This window comes from Vanellus vanellus (assembly GCF_965231255.1).
Source record: "Vanellus vanellus genome assembly, chromosome: 5".
NCBI lineage: Eukaryota > Metazoa > Chordata > Aves > Charadriiformes > Charadriidae > Vanellus > Vanellus vanellus.
This window is the reverse complement of record NC_138910.1, coordinates 12,053,021-12,080,443: the sequence shown is the minus strand read 5'-3', so window position 1 is coordinate 12,080,443 and position 27,423 is coordinate 12,053,021. Positions and strand designations below refer to the sequence as shown.

Sequence of the window (27,423 nt, the reverse complement as noted above, 5' to 3'; positions counted from 1 at the left end):
AGGAAACTACCTCGCTGTGCATCAGGTGAATATCTGGCTTTGAGCATCTCACAGCTCCACGCCACATCCAGCCCTTCAGGAATCCATTGGCTGCTCGGGGTTTTGTTTCGGTGGTAGCAGGATTTGCCTCCAGCCTTTGAATGCTTTCACTTTGGGAGGAGGGAGGATAAACGAATAAAAATAGTTCAGTAAGAGCTGGGCTAAAGCGGATGTCTTCTAAACAAATATACAACTTATTTTCCATCTGCTGGTTCCCAATCCTTGGTTGCTGTGAGAGAAAAAGAGCAGCAATGCTGTGTTTCAGGAGAACCAGCATGTGCCTCCAAGGGTGCAGATCTGAAAGGTGGCCACTTGCACCCATGAACCTGGCAGTTTTGTTGATACGAGTAATATAGTAACTGCTAAAATTGATCCTAATGAATGGGGGCCTTCCTTTGCATTTCTTAACGTCATATCTGATAAATTCCCCAAAGAATTATTCTGGACACCCTATCCCTATGTAAAAAGTAAGGCTAAGTGACTTAATAGGAGAAGTGCTTTATAAAGCAGCTCTGTAATATTTTAGTAGTCTTCTTTCATTTCAGTAACAAGCATAAGGGAAGCTAATGTCCCGGTACACAGGGATTTGCAATCACCATTAATGGAGATAATTCCCCTCATGGGAAACAATATAAAATAACATTGCAAGAGCTAGAACACTTTTTTAGCTTTTCTTTTTAATCACAGCAGATTGGGTCTCTCTTGCTAAATTTCTTTGAGCTTTAGAGGAGAAAATAAATCTAGCCAAGAGAAATGATTTTAAATCCTTAAGATAAATTCTTGATGGGGGACAATAAAGAAGCGATTCTGAGTGTCCCAAGGCAGCGTCTATATGACTGAGGAAAATGAAATAAAATCATGGCAGCTATTAGCAGTTTAGCGAGTATTAAATGGGTCCTGAACGATGGCAGAATTAGAAAGAGTTTTTACCTTTTTCACATTGCCATCACTAACAGGAGAGGTCTCGCTCGCTTTTCATTCTATTTTGATGGTAAACCCTGATTTAACAAATACGCAGACAAGCTGCAAAAGAGCAACCGACTTCAATTGCATGGCATGTCTATCTTATATTCTGTATTCATAGACCTCAAAGTCTACTGCAAAGCAGTCAGAGTCATTTTATGGCTGAGAAAACCAGGTTACAGCACAGCAATATGATTTGCTAAAGCTAACACGGCTGCCCCAGCGTGGACAGAAGTTCTATTTCAGTCCCACTTCGTAGCGAATCCACTGGGCACCCTTTCTTATGGGAGAACAATGGACAGTACTTGTTCAGAGATTTTCCTGACATCGTTATGGTGGTACAATTCAAAATGTCATTTGTGTGCCTCTGGTCTTCCCCACCTTCAGTCTGGTCTGAATTAGTGGGCCAAATTTATCTGTTTTCATTTTTCTAACTCTAGTTAGGCCAAACCTTCACAGACAGGGTTTGCACTTCTGTTTTGAGAGAGAAATTTGGCCCATTTCAGGAAAGATTAGATAGCCACCCCATCTGGAAACAAATTATCTGCTCAAGGAATGTTAGTGTCCATGTATTTAGGATCCATTAAAAGCTAAAGGTGAGCCACAAAATTATTTCTGGATCCAAATGCTTATTTTCCCAATATCATAGTAATTCCAGGCTGGAATTTCAACTCAGCAGTTTTATTAAGCATCTTATTTTAGTGGCAAATAAGATGGATTTAGTTTAAAGCCTAACTTTATTAAGGAGTCATTCAGCTTTCTGTAACTGGGCCTGAGCGGCTATGGAAGCAACCGGCAGCAAGGTTATCAAACCAGAAGAAAGCATTCCTACTGAATCTTGAGCAGGAGGGATGGGAGCCTCCCTGATGAGAGGCTTGGCATCCCACACCAGCGACACAACACGCGACCCATACAGCAAAAATTAGAAATAGATTTTCTATTTTGCTTTGTTGGAGGAAGGGCAATGAACAGTGGATCAGACTGTGTTTGATATAGACAGTGATTGTCAATGAAATGCGAGGGTTTTTTTTTTTAAAAATCCACGTTGAAGTTTTTCCTCAAGACAGAATTTCGTATGAAATTTCTTGCCTAACTGCTTGAGACAGGTCTGAAGTCATGCTCTTACCTGTATTTACCTGTGTGAAGAGCAAATTACTTTAGCCGTCAGGTTTGTAGAGGCTGCCAGCCACCATCGCTCCACCATGGGGGCTGAGAGAGAAACACTTGCCATGTCCCACTTTTTCTTCCAGGTACTTTATGTTCTTAAGAAAGCCTGGGCAAGGCTTGCTTTGACACGTTGTAGATTTAACCAGATGTCTGTAAGTGTAGCAAGAACCTTGATTTGTTCCCGGAAGCATTTTTGAGTTGGGGGAAAAAAAACCCTCTCCAGGGCTGAATGCCAGGTTACAAATGAGATGCGCTATAAGAACGAGAACATGCAAAGGGAGGAGAAGCCTTTAAAAAGCCGATTTAATGTCATTTCTTCTTTCTTTTCAAAATGAGGAGGAAGCAGCTTGTGGTGCTCCAGAAGCACTTAGAATCTGTTTTTCATGTCTTTAAAATATACAGCAGTGGAGATTAATACGTTGGTTTGTTTTTTAATGAAGTGGATCTTGGAACTGGATTTGAACATTTGCTATAAATTCTTCTATTTAAACGCTTTCTTATTTATGGCGCCACGCTTGGAATGTTATACAGAGCATTATCTGACTATTAACTCTTACAACAAGACAGATTTTAGGATTAAAGAAATTGTGTGCATTCTTTTTAAATTGCTGGAGCCAAAAGGGTTGGGAGTGTTAGATTATCCAGCTGCAGCCGTTCCCCCTGCGTAGCCCAGTGGCATTTTACAGGGGCGGCGGTGGCTGAGCAGGAGGGAAGAAGCTGCTGGAAGCAGCAACTGGATGTGGAGCTTGAACTGCACATCCTCTACTCACCACATAGGGTAGGTGGCCTAACCGTTTCATAAGCAGCAGGCAGAGAGGGGGAACGGTAGCCTTGATTCAGCACAAAACAAGCTCAGTTCTTGGGCATATATTTATTGTCCTTTGAAGTCGTTGAGATTTGAACCTTACGTGCTGTGTTCGCTAAGTTATGGTGGGTATGACAAGTTACTTTTTTGCATTGCCAGGTTCGAGCCAGCCTTATGAGCTGGTGTGATGGGCTAATGCAAGTGATTATTCCAGGAGAAGTCAGAGGGGTAGCGTGTGTGACTGGTCACAGTTATTTTTGTAGTGCAGAAAAATAGATGTTTTCTCTTTTCATTAATTGCAATGTAGCAAATACAGAACTCACTTGTAAAAGTGTTGTGTAAAAGTGTACATATGAGCTGTCTTGGATTCAGCTGCCCACCACACCTGTGTGTTCCCACCTCCACTTTTGGAAACCAGTTATGAGTCCAAACCAAACCCTGTGGGGTCAGTGGGACCTGAATCTGTCTCACCTCTGAAGCAGGTTGTTGCTTTGGACTTTGAACTTTTATGCTTGAAACTGGAGAGTTTTATGAACCTGATACTGGCTTTGAGCCAACATTAATCTTTTAGTCAAGCAAGGAAGAGTCATGTTTTTAGAACCAAAGATTAAACACTTCCTTCCTGCCGTCACACCTGTTTCCATTGAAGAGTGTAATTGCATAAGGAGTTGCTACCATTTACAGTCAGCTGTTCCTCTGAACAAGTTATCCTCTGTATACTCCTCTCCAGCTTCCGCTAAAGCGTATTGTTGGGTGATTAAGTCTTATGCAAATACATTCATGACTGGGTGATCATTTCCTTACCTGATCTCCCATATTCATGTGTTATTCTCCTGTCTGCTGTATAGTGTGTAGTGGTTCACTCCATCTTTGGGGTTTTTTTTAAGAAAGAAATGAAATTTCCCGTCCTTCATTTCTTCATACATCTAGGATGTAAGATGCAATCTCTTTGTTGCCAGGATCATTGTTCACTGATGCCACTTAGTCAGTGAAGTGCTTTAGTCCTGCCATCTAGCGTTAATTTCATCCAGTGTTTTGGCTGGATGAAATAACTGGCACGGTCACTCAGGTTGGTATGGCTTGGTTTTACCTGCAGGCAGGGACTTTTTTGTCACAAAGTGTAATCAGGCAAAGATATATGGTTTATCTTATTTTATTGACTTCAAATGCATCAGAAATCAATGTCAATTTAAGTGCCATTGTTAAGTAAGGCTTCTGTGTTAATGGGAAAGGGAAAGGAACAGGAAGAGGGAGGACAGTAAGTAATGACCTGCTCAGTTCCACAGAAATGACAATAAGAGATGTGATTTTTTATGAGAACTAGCAGAAGGAGGAGAAGGTATTAGGTGTACCTGTCTCTTACCTCAGTGAATACATTGGGCAAGTTTCAACAAAATGGGCAATGGGAACAAGTGATATTATGAATTTCTGGTCTATACCATAGCCTTGAACAGTAATGTGTCTGTTTTGTCTGAGATTACCTGTAAAATGGAGAGCACCGGGTACTTGTGACAGCGCTTTGGCCTGACCGCCGTGGTTGCTATTTTGCAAAGATCAGAAACGCTGTAAAGCAGTGTGACTGGGTAGCGAGAGGTGGGAATGAGGAATCATGCCTAAAGAGCAAAAGGTGGGGAGGAAGAGAATGGGAATAGCAGTAATGCCTAGAGGCTGAGACGGGGAGAAGAGCCGGGATTGAGGGCATGTGGAACAGCCCCAGGCGGCAGGTGGGAGTCCCGTGCAGAGCAGAGGGATGAGCAAAGCCCCCCCAGGTCCACAGCCCTCTGGGAGACTGGCTGTGCCCAGGGGGCCAAATGTGTCTCGCTGGCCTGAGAGGAGCCTGGTGAGAGCAACCCGTGGCAAAGGGCCCACTGACTTGATTGTCCATCTGCAGCTGAAGATGAATTCGACACCCTTCAAAGATACCAGGGAGCCTGCTGGCTGAGATTCCTTCTCTAGAAAGGAGACGGTGTCACTTTAAGATGCATTTTGCGCTGTTGTGCTAATGTCTTTTGCGGAAGAGTAGGAGAAAGGACAGAATACTGCCTTTTGGAGTAGGCTCATTGCAAGCAAATTACAGACCATGAGTAATGAGTGTATTTGACAGGAGAGCTTTTGATTTTACAACACATTCATAACACCTTGAGCACTTAGTACCTTGTTAACCCAATTAGCATACACTAAAACTGCCAAAGCAATCTGAACAGCTATTAATCACATGCCAAACTGTCCAAGATCATGCTTTGTTATGACTGCAGAGGCAGCTGAGAGTAGATTGGGACAGAAGCATCTTTGAATGTCTAAATGCACGTGCAGTTGGTTACAGTAAAGCCAAAGAATACTGATTCAGAAATTGATACAATGAAGCAAACCATCATACCTTAGACTATCATGCATCATAGGCAGTGGGAGAGCTATAGTAGTGTTTAAGCGGAAGTCGTTTATCCTGAAGCTATAAAATGAGCCCTGAACGGTTTGTGCTGAGCAATCGCGGATAGTACTGTTTCATCCCTTAGGCTGTGCGGGTTGGTTCTAGCACGTCTCAGAAAAAGGAAGCATTGGCAAAACACGGCTGCGGTGTGCAAGCAAACAGCCGTGCGCCTATGCTTGCACTTACGTGATTATATTGAGCAACTTCAGATTATACCCCTCGTGAGTCATTTTCAGTCTCTAGGGTTCACGGCTAACATTAAAGTACGGTGCAGCTGTCAGGCTTAGGCGATCCCTGACCTCTGTTACAAGACAGCTTTTAAAGGTGTTAAGGTAATGGGCCATTTGGTCCTGTCCAGAAGGAAAGGGACAAGAGATCTGTGTCACAACCAGGCTGCATTACCATGTCCGTTAGGAAGTTGCTTTCCAATTTCTGTTCAAGTTCCCGTAGCAGTGTGTTACGCTAGAAGAATTGTCTAACTTACAGTAGTCAAAACTGATGTGGTTTCTAATGACACAGTAATGGGTATCTGTGTTCCTGCATGAGACAGAAATAATACAAAAGATCCTGAGAAACCTTTGGAAATTGCATTTGACCTAAAAATGAAAACAGTAGGAGGATTCATAAGTGTCAAATCATTCCACTTCACCTGTGACTTGATGAAGACACTGCAGTTCTCAAAATCTGCTATGTCTCATTTTTAGTTAATACAACTGAATTGCAAACCTGGTATTTTGACTCCAGGAATAACAATGAAACTACAAATAAAGAATGTGAGTTAATGATGGATTAAATCAGGTTCGTGTAATTAATGCCAGTTAGCACCTGTTTATAGAAAATAAAATTAAACTAGCTTGGTATTTTTTATGAGGTTATTATTCAGCTAATACAGGAAATAACATCTCAGTGATAGACTTTTGTGGGCATTTGATTTGGGGCGCATGATATTTTAACTAACAAAACAGAACAACAGAAAATAAACATGGCATGTATTAAATGGCTAGTTGACAGATATAGGTATGGATAGAATTATCATAGGGCAGGCAAGTTTGTAGAGAAATCCTGAAGAGATATTTCCCTACCCTTGTGATAGGACAAAGTTCTCAGCTTCATTTTCTAAGGAAACAAGGTTTTCTTTCATGTTTTCCACATCTGTTTGTGCTCTGCCCTCTAATAACTTTTGTACCCATTGGACAAATTTCAAGCAAATTAACAGAAACTTCTGATCTCTAAAATAATTTCTATGGACATCAGCATAAGGATAGGGAGAGAGACCCAGAAGCTGCTAAATTAGGAGAAATGCAGTAGTATGAACATATGCATTTATGGACAGACACACTACATGGCTGAGAGACCTCATAGACCTCATAAATGCTTGAGCCTCAGAAAAAGCTTCCACAGCAGCTGGAGACTGACCATACAGCCCTGATCTGTGGGGAGCTGGACTGCACCGATTCTGCTTCACAGGGACTACTAGTTATCTGTGAGAAGCTGAAAAAATACAAGTATGCCACGAACGCCTGCAGTTGGCTGAGCAGTCAGGAGATCCAGATAACTTGGTAAGCTTGGCTTAGGTAAACAGGACAAGCAGATCTCATTGCCACGGAGGGAAGAATATCAGCCACGCTTGTAGGTGCAGCGGTTAGCAATGGTGTTGAGGAGACTGGTGATTTTACCAAAGTTGCGGTGGCTTTTGCCTTGCTAGAAATGTGCTAATCCAAACTGAATGCTTTTTGCAAAAAAATACCCATTAGTTCAAATTCAAGTTTGTATTCAGTCTCATGAAAATGTGACCGGCGCTGTCTCTGTTTCTAAGACACAAAAGGGATATAGGAGAGTGAAGCAGTCCAGGTTAAACGGTGGACAAGAGGCAAAGTTGGAGTTAAAACCAAGGTCTTCTATGTCCCAGGCAGTGGCCTTCTGCTAGGCTATTTTAGCTTTCATATCTGTATGTTCCCATCTTTAAGCGGCAAACCGGTCCATGTGAATGTAAAAAAAGCACCTTCCTTATATGAAAGTTCCTAACAGCTTGGGGCACTCAGCACTCTTGAGACATAATTATGCTCTGCTCTGTTGCTAACTCTTCACAATTTTAATTATTTTGAAAACACATCTGTAACAGCATATACAAGAGCAACAGGGTAACAATAACAATAAAGTTGTGTTGTGTTCTTGGTATAAACTCTTTGGTTTGGGGTTTACGATTTATGTGTTCTGGAACTGGATTATTGCCTCATAAAACAATGCAGCAGCCTTTTCTCATTTAGTTAGCCATCCATTTTTATTAGGGTGCTCTATAGAATGCCTGCAATAATATTATAAAGGTGCGGAAGGTTCATTATTTCACAACAAGCGGCTAGCCAAGACCATTATTATTTTTACAACAGCCGGGCTTGCTATTGAAATATAGTTTTGATTATAACCTTTTTTCCTCCTCCCTCTTTCTCTTTTCTCTACCAAAAGCAGAGATGTGCAATTGTTCCTTTTCAGATTGCTTTTCCACTGCCCCACAAACATGTCATTTTCAGTGAAATGGATGGATTATAATGGGAACAGATCGGTGATAATGCTTTACTGGAATACAGCCATCCCCAAGAGAGCTTATAATAATATCCAGTCTTCCTAAGCTTTAAACTCTGCAGTTTGGACAGCCTATAGCTCTAATATGGAATCTAGTTCTGAATTTTCCCTGCACTTGTAATTCTTTGATGCTCAATTATTGTTTGGGTTCTCCCCTCCCCGTCATGTTGCCATGACAACTGCCTTGCATAAAATCCAGTGCTCAGACAATACAGCCACTGCTTTAGAGAGGGGCTCCAGGCTCATAAAAGTTGAAATTGTTGCTCAAAGAGATTACTGAAGATTAATGACTCTGCTCTGAACACCGCGAAGCAAATTTCTGAAAATCATGGTAATTAAATAAAGAATGTATGTGGGTGTTGTGTTCTCTGAGTCAAGACTGTTGATACCTGCTGGGAGTGGTAGAGTTACCATAAATCTGTAGTAAAAACCTCTGTGGGTATTTTTCCTGCATATAGTTTCTTTATGCTAAATAGCTACGGTGTTTAATTAGCTGTGGTGCTTTTCCTTTGCCTGTTCTGTGGTTGTAAATTGAACACAGTGAGCAGTGCTTGCCACTGGGGCTGGAGTGGGTTGGCTGGTCCTCGGCTGGTGCTGTGCGCTGTGCTGGTCCAGCCTAATGGCCCTGTTGATGAGACCAGTGCTCCGCTTTCTGCCACTGGCCTGTCGTAATTTCGTCGGCACGTTACTGGTCATAAGGAAGATGAATATAGAGCTGCAAATTGCTTGCGCTGAATCATAAAACAGGACTTGTTTCATGAGCCCATTAAGCACATGTCCATAATGTTAAGCATATGTTGTGCTCTGCTCAATAGGAATCAAGTTAGCACTGGCTTGAGGTTAAGTGTATGTTTTTAAGTCCTGCACTGGTTTGAAGGTCTTAAGAGTTGTGAACCTCACTGGGACAATGAATTAAATACGTTGATTATATTTGCAAAAGTGTTAGCTGTGTTCATATTCAGTAATAACGTCTTTAGTATTACCTGCCACATTAGTTGTAACCAGCTGTCATACAGCAGGATTTAAAATTATCTTAACGGGATTCAAAGAAAGGCCTTTTGTCTTCCCCAAAGACAATAGTACACAGTTGGTTTAGTGTTTGCCTCCCTCTGAAGGTGAGCAGTACTCCTCGGGATAGGCTCCAAATCACATCTGTTTGAGAGAAGTATATTACAACCTTATGTTACTAAAATCAGAAGAAACATGTGTACTAGGAAAAGCCTAGCTTAGGAAAAAATCTTGTGTATTCTAAGGGGATAAAAATATTAACTCAAAGCAGATGCATAAAGGCTAGGGCCATCTTTGTTCACTACAGCAGATCTTTCAAAATCTGTTTCATATCGGGGCTGTCTGCCACATAAGATCTCTGTTTGTGCCCATCGAGAAACCTGCAAGTACGAGGAATTAATGAAAAACTCAGAAAGCGTCTACACTGCCAAGCAAAAAAGAAATACATGCAGACTGAAAGGGAACAATAATTCATTCTGAGATCTAAACCTGTTTTTAAATTAGCTGTTTGTATGTTAACTTCCTCAAATCAGAAGCTTAGCCATCTGTTTCAGTTGATTAGTTAGCCTTTGGCTGAAGTTTAATCATTGTAGGAACAAGAGGGAGGGCAGTCAGTAGTCCTAGAGGGTTCACAGAGACTATGCCCATGAGACTGAATTTAGCATCCGGCCCCAGTGCTTAAATAAAGGGCGAATTCGCGTTGCTGCGCAGGGTAAAATCCCTGCCGGGGCCTGCGCGGCAGTAAGGCTGGTGGGGATGCACAGCTGTAGTGAAATGTATTTTATTGCTCCTTGAAGATTCTTTGGTTTTGTTTCTATATCCAGGACATGATCCTCTTTGAGGACTGCTAAGTTCTCCCCCGATGCAGTGAGAATAGCAATGATAATACTAAATAAATTTGGGCCTGTGAATCTGCTAACTTGGTGTTCATGGCCGAACTACTCCGGCCTTCTGTTTGGGGTGAGCTGTAGGCCTGGGGTGAACTGTAGGGAAAACCTAAGAAGCATTCAGGCAGCTGGGCCAGCCTTTTCCGTTGGGGTTATTTCATGTCAATTGCTGCAAATTAGACACATATAAAATTTATAACGTGTGGGTGCCTGTGCACAGAAATTTAGCTTCCTCAGTATTTACAGAATATAAAACAGTCCTCCTCGTTTAAGGCTAGGGTGAACGTTTCTGTCACATTAGGACGGAAACCTTATTTCATTCTGCAGCTGCTATTTAAACAGTATGAGCTCTCTTTTTAATCTTCGGCAAAGTTCAAAACGAGACGTTTCAAACATCTGCTAACTATTAGGGGCCGTGCCTGCTAGTAGAGGTAATAAATTATAGCCAAGAAGAGATTCAAATGTCTTAATAGTGTTTTTGTTCGTTGCTTCAAAGTTTGTCCTCTTTTAGTGTTATCTGTTCTCTTTTTTAGCATGGTAGTCAACGTGCCTGCGAAGAACATTGTGCTGTGGGTGAGGTGGGTGGGATCACAGTGGGATGAGGGTGACATCCTCTATTTTAAGATAGGGGAAAAACAACAAACAAATTGGCTTCTCTTTTCCAGAGCAGAGAGAAATTGAAATCAATCACAAAAACACACCCTCTGTGCTACGTGCCAAAAACAAGATGGGTAGTTCTAGCAGAATATGGGAGAGAGGGCATTTCAGTTTCCTCCAAAGGGAAGATAACAGATCGGCTTTCTTGTTTGTCATGGAAACCTTTTGTCAACCCAGTAACAATGACGTCAGGGTGGCAGTGGCACGGAGGTAGGGTTAGTTAATATAGCACACACCTGTTGAACCGCCAGAGGGGAAGGTATGTCGGCTTTTACATTTTCCATCACTAATTCTAAACAACTTCAGGTGAAGGTTGAGAAAGTGTTATTCAATTCCCAGGACAGTTTGCTTGAGCTCTAGCTGATTCATACTGTGAGCGGGTGGTGCTGGAGCTTTCACTCCTGAAGAAATCCAGCTAAGAGGCATTTGCTCAAGCAATGCCATTCTACAAACCCTCCTATTTTGGGTTTCCTTTTGGAGGGTGGTGAGAGCAGACTTGCACCTCAAAAGAAGAACACCAAATTCCTTCAGTGCGTTTGCTTTGCTTGAGAGTAAAGTTTTTGCTAGTGTTTACCAAAGGAGCTTTTTAGAAACACTTCTATAAAAAGGGAAAACTGAACCTATATTTATTATACCACATCTATAGCTGTAGATGTATAGCAATAAGCTGTAGCCCATTTTTGGAATGACTGTTTTCCTGCCAGTTTTTTACTGTAATGGTTTCGTGTTTAGTGTTGTTGACTGGCTATGTTTTCTTTTTGCAAAGTGAGATTAGATCCCTTTTTCACTCATTCAGTGTTGCTTTTGTGACTACCTTCCCATTTTTAGTAATTAAAAAACAATTCCTTTAAAAAGAAGCTTGTTTCTTTTCACAAGAAAAATGTGTTAGTGGGGAAAGCAATTCATTTTTGCCGGACTGTTCATGTTTACTTGCAAAATCATAGGTGGTGTGTTTGCAGAGGACTTTGAATCAGTTAGAGAATTGCAGTTGATGCAGTTTCTGTTACCATGGCTAAAACATGAATTTACATTAGTTGCATTTCTTGCCTATGGTAGCACACAATAATTCTAATACATTAAAGTGTGCCCTTGTTATTGCTAAACAATATGCATGAAACTGAATATTTTCTATCGTATAATTTGTAAGAGGAGAAGAAAAGCCTATGATGGGGGTGATCATTTAAATTATATCGGCTTGCAAAGTGGAATTAAGGCTGAGAAAAAGAATGGCATAAAATGACATGCGGTGCTCAGAAAAGGAAAATGGAGTTGACCAATGTAAATGACATTTACTATATAAATAGAAACCAAATGTATGTAGTGGAACCAGTGAGTTGCAGAAATCTTTGCAAGAGAGGACCATCTGGGATTGTAATTTTCCACATAGCCAATGAATTAAGATAATTGTTCAGTTGATAACCCATGGCATCCTAATAGAGACAGATGATGTCAAATGGCTGCCAAATTTCAAGGAGGTAAAAAAATAAAACTGAGTGATAAACATTTTGTTTCTTCATATGAAAGAAATAAGGTTTAGCTACATTAGTACTATTGCCGTTGTGGTGAGTATGCATAAATACTCTGGAAATATCTATGAAGAACTATAATTCTCTTTGGCTTCAGTTTGGAAAATGTTCTACACTCCTCTACATTTTTTTTAAACTCCTTACTGGTAATTCCAGCCTGACAGAAAGATATTTTCTGTTATCTAAAGTCTCTGTAGCAACATCTACTTTTATTTGGGGACTTTGGGGCTGGAAGGCAAGAAGGTGGCTTTGTAGACATTCTTGAAACAAGACTCAGAGTTCTTACTACCACTGATCGGGAAACTGAGACATGGCAAAATGTATGGTCTAGTCTTGAAGGTCCTCCTTCTGCCTTCATCATCGATATCTGAGAGATGTGACTGTGGTCTCTATAATGAAGTTGCCATGTGCTCAGTGATGCAGAGAGAATAGAGACTGGGGAATGGAACCAAGTCTTTTGTTTCTCAGTGACCCACATCCCACTCTCCAGACATAAAATAGTATCACCCCATACAGATACTGCAGAATTATATGATCAAGTGGTCTCACCACATACTAAAATGCTTCTCCATTTTTATGGACTGCTTCGTGTTTTGTCCTGATTACAAGTACTCACATAGGTCCTGCCTCACAAAAGAACACAATTTACGATTTAAGTCCTCTTGATTTTTACTGAGCTTGTGCATACATGTGGGTGCTCTCCAGAATTAGACCTACAGTGGGTGCCTCTTGCATCAAATTCTGTAAATTCAGGGTAGAGCATGAAAGAGACATTTATTAGGGTACTGAAATGTCCATTTGCCCCTCTACTTTTCCTTTAAGCTTTCTGTGCCAAACTGCCTCTTCAAATCCTTCATTTTAGGGATTTTTTTAAAAAGGAGGAAAATTTTGGCAAAAACGTTATCCTGATGTTTTTTCTCAGTCATGTCCTTTTCTTTAAAGCCCATCTAGCTGGAAAGTGGATGGAAAGGCTGTACTGCTCCAGGTGACAGAGCACTCTTCACTTTTTGAGACCAGGAGGTTTTTTAAAACTTTCAGAATTTAGCCATTTGATTGATATTTACCCTACCCAACATTAGGCATTGAAAGCAGATTACCTGCGATGCCAGGGAAAGGGCCTGTCTCAGAGGACCACCCCGTCTCCTGCTCTCCATCCCCAATAGCCACAGCCCAGCCATAAGGGTATGGGAACCGCAACTGTTCCCTGCTGTCCCTGCCCTCTGTGGGGAGCAGCCCAGGAGCTTCTCAGCAGAGGACGGGAGGAGATGGCTTGCTGCTGCAGCTGGGCAGTGGTACAGCGGTGGCACAGCGGTGGCCAAAAACCTCTGTCTGTCTGCCAAGAACAGGCCTGCCTCTGAATACTGTTTTGCCTGAGTTCCTCTGTTTTCTGCTGGGACTTCTCAGATTCTCTTTGTGTTTTTCCCATGCCTCAATGGTGCATATTACAAAGGGAAATACCTTTGATGTAGAAAAGAGGTGAATTCATTTATCTGCACCTTGGATCAATCCAGACATTAGTTATGGTACAATACGAAGCAGTGTGATAAAAAGTCCCTTTTTTGCTGGAGGGACAGAAAGGGGAATCAGAAAGAAGAGAAGGAAACGGTGCAGGCTGTGATAAGTTATGTACACCCTCTTAATGTCACTACTTGCTAAGGCCATGCGTGTGAGCCCTGAGAAGGAAAGCGAGATGTTTTACATTGTGTTTTCATCATTTTCTTGCAGAAATTCATCATTGAAAGAGCCACTAGCTCTTAATTATAGTGTTACGCGTGGTGATGCAACAGTAAAATCCCTTTTCATGCAGTACAGGCTAAGTTCATTCTCTTTTAGTTCAAGCACATTTTTCCTCCACTTAGGACTCATTCTGGCAACCAGATCATTTCAGCACTTTTTTCTTTAGATTGGGTTGGGGTTAATGAGGTTGGACAGACAGCTCTGCTACTGTACTGCCTGGGATAGAGGAAATCACTTACTTATTATTTATTGTTATCATTCTTGTCCAAAATGTGCATGCATTTTATGAAAGGAAACAGATGCTTATGCCAAAAATTTTACAGCATATATGAAGATATAATGAATCAGTGAAATGAAATTTATTAAGGGAACACAATTCTCTGACTGGAAAAGGAGATATTCAGCCAAGGAAGTGTCCTGTTAGCTATTCAGGTTAAGGAGGTACAACTGATATAATGTTAATACTGGACAAACACATGTATGGAGGATAGGCTGTTGATGTTAAGAGTAATAGTTAGTGGAGTTGAAGAAAAGGTTAAAAGGTTAGTCACTTCTTCTTTGTTCTGGGGTTCCCGAATATGCAGTTTGGGAAACTTATCTCAAAGTGAATCAAGGTTTTGTATGGGAATTGTTCGGTTTCATTACAAGCGCTGATCAGGACTGAGGGTTGTTTTATCAACCTGTTAGTTACCACTTGTGGGATTCACCATCTTCCTTTGTCCACCCCCAAGCCCTCATTTTGTTATCTGTCCTCCATCTCTGCAGCCCCAGTTCCCCAGGTCTGCCACAGCCCTGTGCCTTTCCCATGCCTCGACGCCATGCATAGGCTCTGGCTGTCCCTCTCGTCTGCAGCTAGGATGCCATGAAATCCCCTGCTATTCCAACTGAAACAAAGCAAGTCAAATAATCCACTGTCAAACTGTATGGATTCACTGTCTTTCTGCAATAGGATTTCATCCACAGTTTATCTTATTTCCCAGTTGCTAGCAAAAAACCAAATGTAGTTCCCCTGAGCACATATCTTTATATCTGCCAATTAAGGATAAGATAAAGATTTAGCCTAAGATTTTCAAAAGAAACCCAAAGGAAGTAAATGTTCAATTCACACTGAACTTCACTGACTTCAGGCTCTACCCCTTCTCTGTGCCCCTGAAATCCCCAGCAGTAGCTCTCTAATTGAGCTGTCCTGAACACATCCTCCACATGGCCTTAGAAGACTCACTGAATATGGTAATGTCAAACTTTAAGTGTACTTGGATCTCATGCTGAAAATTTTACACTCAGCTACCAAAATCTTTTGTTTATCTTGGACACTGTTGCATTTCCCATTGTCAAATACCCTGAGGGTGTTTTAAGCTCGGTTGGTATCACCTTCCTCTGCATGTGTTGTGTGCAAAAGGGAAATGTGGTTTGGGGGAACAAAAGAACACATGCATGAGTGTTGTGGGTAAACGTAGACATCTGTCTTTGAAAACTGAGGCCTCTGTATTGATCGAACTGAGTCTAGCAAGAAAAGAAATTAGCATATTCGTCCGGGAACAATTTGCATGTAACAGTGATTGCACAGGGCAAAGTATTTTATCTGAAGTGTCTTCAGTGAAAGAAATGAAGCAGGAGCTGTGAACTTGCTCATCAATAGACTTTATTATTCTGCTCATCCTTTGATAAATGAACATAGCAAGTTCCTTCAGTCTCCCCTCAATCTTCTACTTATTTGTGCTGGACTTCATTGATCCATATTTAGCCCTCCCTGATAATGTGACATGGCAGCAAATGTAAATGGCCAAGTCAACGAGCATTTCCTTTCAGTTGAAACAAAGCAAATCAGATTGACTATCAAGTTCTTTGCGTTTATATTCTTGTTTGAAATAGAATTTATTACCTTGTTAGAAACTAAAACAAAACATAAAAGTGTGCAACCATTTTTTGTTATTGTAGTTCAAGGAGAACAATTTTATGGGAGGAGTGTCCCCTGGGCCTGCTCCAGTCAACTCTATCAAACAGAGAGGCCAAGAATGATAAAATTCAAAACCTGCAGCTGGTGGTTCCTTTGGGAGTCACATTACAGTAGTAGAAGCAACAGCCTTTCATTTCAAAAAGGGAAGCATACGACTGCAGCCAAAGGCCTTTCAACACTATTTTGGGTAAGCTGATCTGCATAAAGGCCATTGTAATCTCTTGTGCTGCTCAGGTTTTAAGCGATATTTTTGTTTCATAATGCTGTTTCTGTGTCCACTGGAAACATCTGCTTAGACGTGCCAGGCTCGATTGTGTACCCTGTTACATCACTTGGCAAATGAGGTCACCTCAAGTAAATAACAGTATTATGGAGAGAAGAATGAAAACCCCAGGATTTAACTGTTAGGACTCGAGCTGCAACCCATTGTGATGGCTGAAAATGATGCAGCGATGCTGAAAAGGCTCAGTGGCTGCAGTGGATGAGGCAAGCAACAGGGAGGACTCAAACACAAGTAATCATGTCCCTCGAGATCCTCTTCCCACAGCGCCAAACACTGACCGAGGGCACGGGCATGCAACTTGTGCAAACTCTCCTGCTCAGAGTCAGCATTGCTTCCTGTGGAGTTCATCCGTGCAGCCTATTTGTAGCAGCAGTAGTGTATTTTCACATGGTGATTAATTCACATGGTGGCTCACTACGATGGAGCGTGTTGTTAGGATGAGACTTTAATATATAACAACAAGCACACTACAGGCATGAGAGAAAACCGCTTGGGAGAGAGGGAGAAGGGTCTGGAATTGTCTGGCTGCCTCCAACCCCTACCAGACTAACTGCAACCACCTCACCGAAACAATGTCCAGACCTTGCACTGCAGCCCGTCTCCTAAAGTGTGATTAAAATGTACCAAAAAGATTATTACTCTCAACTGACGAAAATTCATGGGCTGTAGTGGGTGCAGTAGAAGTAGGCACTAGACAGCCAGGCTATGCCAAGCCCAGCCGTGTGCCCAGTGTGGTGCTGGGGCATGGTGGTGCCCTCAGCCATCACACGTTCATTCAGCCTGAGGCCTGCCTGGCGCCCAGCACTGTCTCACAGTCATGTCGGTAGCATGCCCTGTTTTTTCCAGTATGTAATAAGTCCCCTTGGAAGTTCCCGCTCTGAGGTGTGACACCTGCACGGGGAAAAGGAGCAGGAAAACGTGCCAGTTGGGACCAGGTCTTCCTTCAGCAGCTTGGAGATGAACACCACTCACTGTCATCATTCCTCCTGATGCGTTTTCTGTCATCTCAAATCTGCATTTCCCTTTACGTTCTGTTAGACCAACCTACTACTGAAAATCATCAAAAGCAACTTATCCAAATCCACCTTTGAGTTAATGTTGGGCCTAAGGCCCTGATTTATAGTAACGGGACCTAGGGACCAACAATAAAAAAGAAAAACTGCAGCTATTAAATTTATAAAAAGGAAACGACATGGAAAAGGAGAGGGAGGCCAAGCTAGCCTCTCCAGCAATGGCAGAGGGGAGTTAGACTTACAGGACCATATGGCTTAGACATAGTTTGAATAATCTCCTCCAATTAAAAATAAAGCCAGTTTTATATAAAACATCTGCTTTGTGAATTCAATGATTTGGGCAAAAACATCATCAGGGGATACTTTAAGTCCTTCATTGTGTTTTTGGTTTCTCTGTTCAGATCCTTACCCATTTTGAGGAGCTAATATCCTTGAAGGACTAGTGTTGTGGTTTCCTATGATGCTACCAAGCATCAGTGCAGGCTTTTGCATTTCTGTATGCTGGGCATCCGTGCTGCCTTCAGACATCCCGCCTTCATTGCAAAGGTGGGTGTGTTTTAGGAGACCTCAGAGCAGCCGAGGCAGGTCAGCAAGGATCAGCAGAGGGTCAGTCAGCGAGGATCAGCAGGGGATCTGCAGTGAAGGGGCAGCGCTGGAGCTGGGCTGGGGTGAGACACGGGAAGACAGGTCCTCCCATCAGCCCTGTGCGCTGCTCTCATAACAGTGCTGGGCACTGGGCACAGCTGTCTACTGGGGAGGGCGTCTATCTAATGTAATCGGGCTTATATGTATCTAAAACAGGGGTATTTAGCCACTAAATCCTAATCCCTGCATGCTAGCAGGGGTAAAGAAGAGAGCAGAAGATTATCCTTTTCTGCCTTCACACACTCACTTGTTACAGCAGGACCATAACAGGAAAACATACCTTTGAAGCAATCTACAACTCCTTGTTCTGGAAATGTCTGGGTTTTATTTGACAAGAGGAGGGAAATCTGTTGCTGGTATTGTTTGAAATTCTATCGCTTTTCATAATTCCATTAAAAGTGTAACTGTGCAGACAGCAACATACCTGCCTAAAATAATTAACTAGATTATAAAGGAAATATAATCTGAGAATATGTGTATTGAGCAAATTCGATCCAGTGCACGAACTGAGATTTGCTTTGTTCTGAAGCATCCCTAGGGTCACGTTATTGTGCTTTTCCTCTGAATATCATTTGCTTCCTTCTCAAGAGGGCATCGGTCTGAGGCCTCTCTTCAGGTTGTTGTGAGCCATTGTTCCTAGCTCCTCAGGTAATTATTTTTATGTTGGCATAATTTAAAAACAGAGGTGGCTACTCAGGGTAGCTGTAGGTCCTAAGCATTCCCCGATGTTGACATCAGGGAAGCTGTAGGTTCTCTGCTGACAAGCAAATAGTGCCACTATAATACTCAGCTGGGGACACGGTCCGAGGTGGGAACAGGGATGCTGGAACATTATTTGATTCCTCCCTTCTCAAAACTCTGGCCAGGGTGGAACACCCTGGTTAGATAAAGACCGAAGCGCACAGTGCCCACCCTTTGCCCTTGCAAAGTGGGCTTGTCCCTTGACTTTCCAAAGCTTCTGTTGGACTTGAATTCTCCTTCTCCAATGGTACCAGGTATGTGATGCAGGCAACTGGGTATCTGTTTTAAACTCATCAGCTGTGTAGACCTTTTACTGTGCACACTTTGCCTGTGCTGCTTGTACCTGCCGTTGTTTCACAAAGTTCCTGGCCAGAATACATGATCAGATTTTGTGTACTTGCTAGCAGCGTCTTGGGAATTGATGTCTGATGAATCATCTGTTGACTGAAACCCTTGACCTCCCCGGTCAAGATTGTCTGCTTTGCTCAGACTGTGCTAGACATACAAAAGAAAGCAACTACTCAGTACTCCCTGATTTCAGTTTATCCTTGCGCTTTTATTAACCCTGGGTGAGTTTGAAACATCTCGTGGCTATGAAATATGGCAGGTGGAAGATTACTTTGGAGGGTTTCAGTCATCTGCCTTTCTCACCTTCTGCAACACTGGTAGCAAAAGGCTTTGGAGCTAGTTTTGCTGGCTCTGTGTCACTGAGGAGATATAGATTATATCCCCTCCATTTTGTGCTTCTCCAGGGAAGGGGAAGGGATGGAATTTTGGTACCAGTTCTCTGAGCCAAATGCCATGAGAAAACCTTCGATCTTATAGGATCAATCACAGACTGATGCTCTGGTTCAATTGGTGGGTGAAACAAAGTGGGTGTGGTCATCTATCTTCAAAAGCATTTTTTATAGTTGGATGTGCTGTTTAATTTGCGCCAACTTTAGTCTTGCTTTCTGGAAAAAAGGCTCCAGAAGTAATTCAGACAGCTCCATTCAAGCTGTTCTGCAGATGTCAGCATATGCCGGAGTCCAAAATCCAGCACAATCAGGATATGGTTGTCTAGCAGGGACTCCAGCAAAAGAGGCTGGAGGGGAAAGGTATGTGCTATTTGAGACCATAACACCAGATTTCCTTTCTGTTAGCATATTTATATGTCCCACGTGCCATCTCTGTCTCTTCTTCCCGCTGTGGAATAACTTACTGTGTCTCGATTTATAGAATGCTGCACATCCAGATGCCTCTGTTGTTATCTCCTCGCTGAGAGGAGCAAAGCTGGTACATTTGGGCTACGGGGCTGTCGTCATGATTCCAACCATGTGTTTAACTAATTGCTTAAATATAGAGGGACCTCCTCGCGAAGCTCAGGCAGTGGTCCTCTTTGTTCAGACAGACAAAACAGAAAGGGTGGGAATTACCAACTCCATCTTAACAGAAGATGGGTAGAGGGGCCTGAGGGCCAAAGAAGACTCAGAGATGAGCCAGGTATTCTCTACTGAATTTCTGATTCTGAACTCATTCCAGAGCAATTCTGCTAACCATAATAGGTTGTCTCTGGTTCAGCTCCTAGCTCCTGAAATACAGTCTGTCCCCATAGAAACACCTCTGTACCAATGCAACGAAGCATTCACCGGAGTTGCCAGAGCTCTCAGCTCAGCATCCTTTAGAGCTGTAGAGGCTTTAGAGAGAGGAACATGGGTGACTCAGTGTTCGCACTCCAAACAGAGCCTGTTACAAAGTAAGAAAACTAAAGCGATTCTCTAGTACTGAAATTCCTCAAAGGCTTCTTCTGAGTTTGATCTCTCTCCCTAACCTCCCAGTAAAAAGAAAAACTCTACGAAATTACAGGAATGTTCACAAAGAACTCCACGGGGGATAAGATTTCTCGTGCCTGTCCCCCAGCTAGAGTGACAGCTCCTGGATCTATTTCAACGCAGACAGAACCAATGTCTAAGTGGTCTTAATCACTTTTTTTAATCTCTTGATAAGAATGCAAATGCCATTCTTGCTCCCACTGCCTCTCTCACCCTCTTGAATTAGGCTGTTTATGGTAACTAAATGCTTCTATCCAAAACTGGCTGTCATCCAAAACCAGATGGGCAGAAAGCCTACGAGCAACAGAAAACTAGCAATTTATATTAGGACACAGTGCTGCACCACATAGAATGCTTTGTTTAAAGTAGCAGAGCTCTGTGTCCTATTGAATATATGTAAATAACCAGCTAGTATGGATTTCTGCAACAATGTTGGCATATTTCAAAATACTTGAACACTCTGAGCAGCATTTCTGACCCTGATAGATTCATTCTCCATTGCTGATTCTTTGACTGAAAATCAGATGTTGGCTTGAGATTTGTACTGCAGAGTAAACAACTTCTTACCTGCCTGAAATATATTGGGTTTTACCTACATCTGCAGATGCTTTGCACTGCTGATTCTGCTTCTGAATATAATCTTATGATTGAAAAATATACTGGAGGGGAAATTGAAGCATTTTAGGAGCAGAAAAAGGAAAAGGAGAAAAATATGAACAAATTATACAGCAATTTTAATAACAGAGTACACTGGATAACTTAGTCCAGTGATTTGGGCTGGACATGGTTCTTTACGTTATAATCTATTTTCAAATAGCTTAATATTGCATGAGACGATACTTGTGTGTTATGTACTGACAGAGCACGTTTGGCAGTCGCGAGCCCTTAGGCCAGACAAATGACACTCTCTAGGCTTTGGCAAAGGTACGGCAGCTTGACCTTACTGTGTTTTCAGGCACTGTGATACTCAAAAGGAGTTGATGCAAAGGTAAGAGATAGGTGTAATGCACTGACATTTATTCTCCTGTTCTCTGTTGCTACTCAGTTGTGAGAAGGGTATGACCAAACTATAGGCATATTTGGAAATGGGGAACCCCCGCTATAACTGATCTGGGTACTTCACTTGGCAATGACTGGCACCGAGACGGCCTGAGCTGTAGTCATTCCTCAGCACTGAGCCAAAGGAACCCCTCAGGTACATGCAGCATCTGCCCCAGGGCTGGCTGGGAGGAGACAGCACCATCAAAACCGTGGCTGCCATCCAGCTCATAAGGTCTCCCATAAGTGTCAAACATAGTTCCCTGACAGAACGGGTAGCCAGGTCATCTCTGTTACGTGCCCTCACATTTCACCGACTACAGTGTAGTTCACAAGCCTCTAACAAACCTAAGACCTTAATTACAAAAGGACTAAAACCTTAATTATGGCACTGTGTCACAGGAGGGCAGACCAAGCACACCAATATTTTGCAGCCTTGTAGAAACAGACAGTTGAAACGCTGCTACATTTGCTGGGGCAGCTGGTATTTATTCACTAATGCTGATACAACCATCACAGTATCACTATTACCAGTTCTCTGCCTCTCAGAGCTTGGGTTTGTCTTTTGGAACCAGCGTGAGATCCATTGTGATTTGTGGGGTAAACCATTTAGTTACCCATTTAAGAAGTGCCTGAGGGATCCTTCTCCAGACACACCTGTTCCAAATCCCTGCTCACCCTGTTAGAGAGTTATTCATTCCCACTTTTCTTTCAACTGGAGTGGATTTAGTACTGTTTGAGATCTATTTTAGAGGGAAGGAAGGAAGGACAGCCTGTGACCTGACAGGTCTTTTCCATCTGCAGTATAATGATAAATGTGCCCCTGGTGTTCATCCTTACTTCCTATGCCTGCTGCTTTGTGGCTGGAAACTCAACAGATGCAGCAGTGGCCATGCAAATGCACTGTGATTCAGGAAAGACCATCTCATGGTAATCCTGCACTAACTGGTACCTGCCGGTCCCTGGAGCCAGGCTGACTCCTGCGCTCGGAGCAGCCTGGTTGCCCCTACAGCAGGTTGTGTCCATGCCCGGGATCACTTTGGTTGCTTTCACTTCATCCTCCCGTAGCTGACAGGCACTCGGTTGGGTGTTCCCAGAAGCAAAAAGGCTCATGTAAGTCATGACAAAACTCATTCACCAGAGTCAGTGTCTGACATAAGCTGCTTGCGTCGACGCTCAGCAGTTAGTGAGCGATATCCTGCGGTAGAGAGGGGAGTTCTCAGTTGCTGTGTGGCTGTGTGCCTGCCTGCAGTGGTGACACAGGGCAAGGCGCTATTCTAGCTCAGGTTTGAACATCAAGATCTAGCTCTGGTTTAGAGCATCAGGATGAAAACACTTACACGCTGAATGCACAATGGTGCTTTCTAGCCCAGGCACAAGTGAACACAGAGGATGGGAGATGGTTTGCTGGTGGCGCTCAGTGTGGAGACAGGCTGGGGCTCCTGCTAGCTGCTTTCAGGACGTATGGCACGTTTGCTCTGGACTGGTTGGGGCCCTCTTGCTTCCTCATCGCATTTTGCTACTTGCTTCTGCCATTTCCTTTTCTTTCTGATTTTAAGGCTATTGCTTTCTGTGCAATTCATTAGATTTGTCTGTGTCAGATCTTTCAGTTATGCCTTGCGCTCTGCAAAGACATGTCGCATTGTTGTTTTTATTTTAATGTCTCTCACTGATCTTGTACCATACACAGACTAGACTGCTGCCTGCGTTTTAAATATATTCAGTCAGTGGCTTTAATGGTGGTTTTTATCACAGGAATAATAAAAGTGAACATTACATGTTAAAATACGAAGCCATTTACCTGTGAAGCTCAACCTTAAGGGTATTCTGTATTTTCTTTCTCTTTCCAAACCAAATGCAATATGTGCGGGAAACCAGCAGCCCATCTGTATTCCAATTTGCATGTTCTGAGGTAGAGAGAAGCACGATGTACTTCTCTGAGACTGGAAAATTACTCTCTAAAAACAAATTAAGTATCTAATAGCTTGAGGGATCACTTCATAGGTGAAAGGATTTCTGTCATTGGGAATCAGATGTATTTGCATTATTTCTCAGTGGCTTACAATTTGTATACGTATTTGTGTAATATAAGCTTTCTAGGGACATTACTTTGCTGTGGGTTAATTTGGTAAGTAAATGTTCTTTGTGGTGTGGTGGTATATAAGACACAGAACAGGCACGGTAGCACCTGGGAGTCCTTGGCAAAAGGAAGGAGCTCCTTTTCTATTCTTTGTCACCAGCACCTAAAAATGATCTGTGGGCCCCTGAGCTGACTCCTTGCACCTACCCCCTGCGCTTGTAAAAAGGAACCTGCTTAATTCCTCCTGCCAAAGAGGGGGTCTCTCCCTGAAAATGTATTACTTTAGCACTGGTTCCAGCCAGTGAGTTGGAGCATGGGGAAGCCCTGGTCCATGTTTCCATCCAGAGGATGTTGGAGGAGCAGGTGATATAAATTTGTACAGCTTCCAGGGAGCCGAGGGAGGTTAGCTCCCTCCCTCACACATCAAAGGTAGGCCTCTAAAGCCGGGGGGGGGGGGGGGGAATATCTCCCCTGCTGAGGAAGAGCTTGATCACACCAGGTGTCGAGCGGCTCCTAGAGGGGATGATTACTTCCAGTTCTCATTATATTAAATCGCTATTTTTAATGAATCTGAGAAAACAGGAGCGAGGGGCTAGATGGTACCTGAAGGTCATGGGGCACACCTGCCCCATGGGATAATGTTTACAGGTGTTGCCCTAATTGAAGCATCTGTTTCTATCACAGATGTTCAGTTATTTGAGGAGGGACTGACAAAGGCCTGTGATGGACTGATTGTAGGTTCGCTGCCCTTCAGCCTGCAGTGGGGGGGGGGGCAGTATCACAGGCAGGGAGCAGCTTAGGGTAGCACTTCCCAGGCTGATGCTCCCTGGGAGGGGCCTTATTAGTCCCAAACTTTCCCGTGTGCTGTCTTCACCAGGCCTTTTTCCCTGGAATATTTCAGGGCTGTTTCACCTTTCCTGCTTAAGCAATAAAAATGACTCATTTTTCAAAAATCAACCCAAACCACCTGAAGAAATTTTTTTAATATTCTGGAACATCCCCTGCCCATACCATTGGAAACGATGGGTCTTGGGATCCTGTCTGAACCCGCTCCTTCATGCCCAGACACCGCACATCGTACTTCGAGAAGCACGTTGAAGACAAGCGAGAGTTATTCCTTTGTAGCAAATTAGGTGGCTGTATGATGGCAAACACGGACACCTAGTGGTACTCGAGTGCAGGGCATGGAGATCCTTTAAATTTATTCTGGAAAAGAAGTAGGTACAGCAGAGTGTTTGTTCCTCTAAAAGGAGAGTTTTGTTTATTTTCAGAGAAAGTATCGTTGATAGCATAATGTTGGGGAAATAAAATTTACTTGGCAAGGCGTAGTGAAAGAATTAGGGGAAAATCATCACATTTGGTAAGATTTGTCAGTGCATTTACTAAGAAATAATCAGGTTTATTTTTTGTGTCTTAAATATCTCATACCATACCAGATCAGATATCGTACTGGACCAGAAAGATTTTCTGCTCCTAAATTAGTCCATAGCAAAGAAACCTCAGCAAATAATATAGCAATATCATTCTTACCATACCTGTGAATGTTTGTCCTCCAGTTATGGAGAGATTACGTCAGCGTGATGAACGGTGGGTTTGCTGGTAAACTGCATAGCTAGGTGGTAACTGCATAACTAGGTGCTAAACTGATCGCTCGTGCGCTTTCATCAACCTATTGAGCTCTTTCTGCCAGGATTAATGTGAGCACTCTGTCTGAATGGCCTCAAACAGCTGCCATGGTTTGTTTTGTTTGTTTTTTTCTATTTATTTACAAATTCTATTTATTTACATCTTTCAGAGAAATATTTCCTTCTTCTTCCCCAAATCTAGCATTTCGTCTACGGCAGAGACACAGGACAGGTGAGAACCAGTCCTTGTCCACTGACCCCTTTCTGTGATTGTAAATATCACCTCTGTGAATGGGATTTCTTTCACACCTGCATTAGAGACACAAACCACTATGGCACAGAGTGGGGAGACAGGCTGTTCCCATGGGATTGTGCATTCGGGGCTGCTTGGGCTAAGATAAGGGGTTTTGAGATTGTACCAGCTGAAGAGAGAAGTCTGTAGAGATGAGTGTGCTCTCCTTGAGGGCTCCCCCATACAAGCTGATAAGCAGATCCCAGTTCTCATGGATTTCACAGAGATACTCAGCATCTTACAAGATTTCTCCCAATTCAGTTTGATTTAAAGTTGTTCTTTTAAAAACATTTTATAATATGCTTGCATTTAGCTTCATATGCTAAGAAATAGGGAGGTTGATGGTATTACACTGTTTTGAGTCAGCTTGTTTACTATCCTCATCTTCATAACTTTTGAATCAGTGGACTAATGAATTTCTGTCAAATTTGACACTATAATAGGGACCTCAAAGATTCCTGCATGCTCCAGGGAAGTGGGCAGCACACAGAGGAGAAAGACCCAAAAGAGGGCCCCTAATGACAGGCAAACAGCAAGAAATACACACTGCAGAGAAGCATTAAGAAAGATTCCTCACACCAGAAAAACTTCGATTTTTGCTTACACCTTTGTAAACACCAAAAATCACCCTCTGAGTCCCAAATCTGTAAGAAAATGAGCTTCATTAGCTCGGCTGCTTGTGCAATCACTTCTTCTGTTTCATTCTGCTGTATACACAAGCACGTATATATCCAGTCTCTGGTTATATAGAGACTATGATTAAACAGAGACCATTATTGTTCATCAGAGTCGCAGGGTGTGAGGCTGAAGGAAAGCAGCAGGTTGCCGCTGCTCAGTACGGAAGTAAGACGATACATTTATTCTTAGATACAAATCCTGGAAGTCAGCATATAATCAGTCACTCTGCGTTTATATATTTACACCTCTGTTTTCCATCAGAGAGCATGGGAGGAGCTTTTCTGATCTGCCAGGTCAGGATTCCCTAGTCTCCCAAGAGGTCCCTAGAGTGAGTTGGGGAAGATGAGGGGATGTTTCTCGTCTTGCAAAAAATTTGTAGCTGTTTCCTAACTGCACTGGTGGCATGTGGGAATGTGTCTAGCTCATGCTGTAGAGAGGTGAGCTGGAATTTGTCCTGCCATGAAGGCACAGTGCCGAGGCATCTGGGCTATTGCCAGTCTAGAAAGTCACCCCAGAAACTCAAGGAAGAAAAAAAGCAAGGTTCCTGTTGGACACGCACAGCTAGAAAATTCACAGCTAGAAAATTCACCCACAGCTAGCATTCAAGAGGTTACTGGGTGGGTAGCTTTGATTTCTCACTCCAGCCCAGCAGAATCAATAAGAAGTAAAGGAAACCAGGGCCACAACGTGTTGAACTTTGACAAAAGAAATTATTAACTTGGCTTCTAAGGACTACAAATCCTGTCTTTGCCAGTGTAAATATGATGCAAAGATGATTGCCTTCATCCTGCCCTCTCTAACTCCTATTCCTGTTCTTTTTTTTTTTTCTTTTTTTTTTTTTCTTCTGTTGAACCTGGGCAGTTGTCTGGAGGGTGTGAACTAACCGTGGTGCTCCAGGACTTCACAGCGGGCCACAGCAGCGAGCTGAGCATTCAGGTGGGGCAGACGGTGGAGCTGCTGGAGAGGCCGAGTGAAAGGCCGGGCTGGTGTTTGGTCCGGACGACGGAGCGGAGCCCACCTCAGGAGGGTCTGGTCCCCAGCAGCGCTCTCTGCATTTCCCATTCCCGCAGCAGTGTGGAGATGGATTGCTTCTTCCCTTCAGGAAAAGGTAGGCAACAGTCCGGCAGGTTAAAGACTGTTTCGGATTTCCCCTTTTGTATCATGTAAGTGCAAAGCTGCTTGGGCTGCTCTTGCAGTCGGCGTGGGTAAAAGGCTGTTTAGTTGTTAGTGAGTTTTGTTACCGGATGTCTGTGAATCGGCACAGCGCTAGCCTAATTCCATTTCCATGAATCAATGTTTGTACGTGTGCGTCTTTTGCTGTGTGGCAGTCATTATTGTCTTGAGATTCTGGGTAAAAATAAGACCTTTAAACAACAAAGGGACTGGTCTTAGTGCCTAAAAGCCTAGAGGGAGGGAAAGTCATGTTGGATATACACCCAGGATGCTCCAAATTGTGGATATGT

General features: G+C 42.9%; 1 protein-coding gene across 4 annotated transcripts in view; it reads left to right on the top strand.

Moving 5' to 3' along the window:
- KALRN (kalirin RhoGEF kinase) overlaps nucleotides 1-27,423 on the top strand; it is a gene marked incomplete at its 5' end in the record, with an annotated part of 529,922 nt that overhangs the window by 403,818 nt on the left and 98,681 nt on the right. For 2 of the 4 annotated variants that reach the window (XM_082483616.1, XM_082483614.1), the window contains 2 exons: nucleotides 25,193-25,222; nucleotides 26,822-27,068. In XM_082483616.1, the coding sequence (XP_082339742.1) occupies nucleotides 25,193-25,222; nucleotides 26,822-27,068 (277 nt within the window). The remainder of the gene's footprint in view (nucleotides 1-25,192; nucleotides 25,223-26,821; nucleotides 27,069-27,423) is intronic. The other 2 variants (XM_082483615.1, XM_082483617.1) reach the window with 1 other exon arrangement.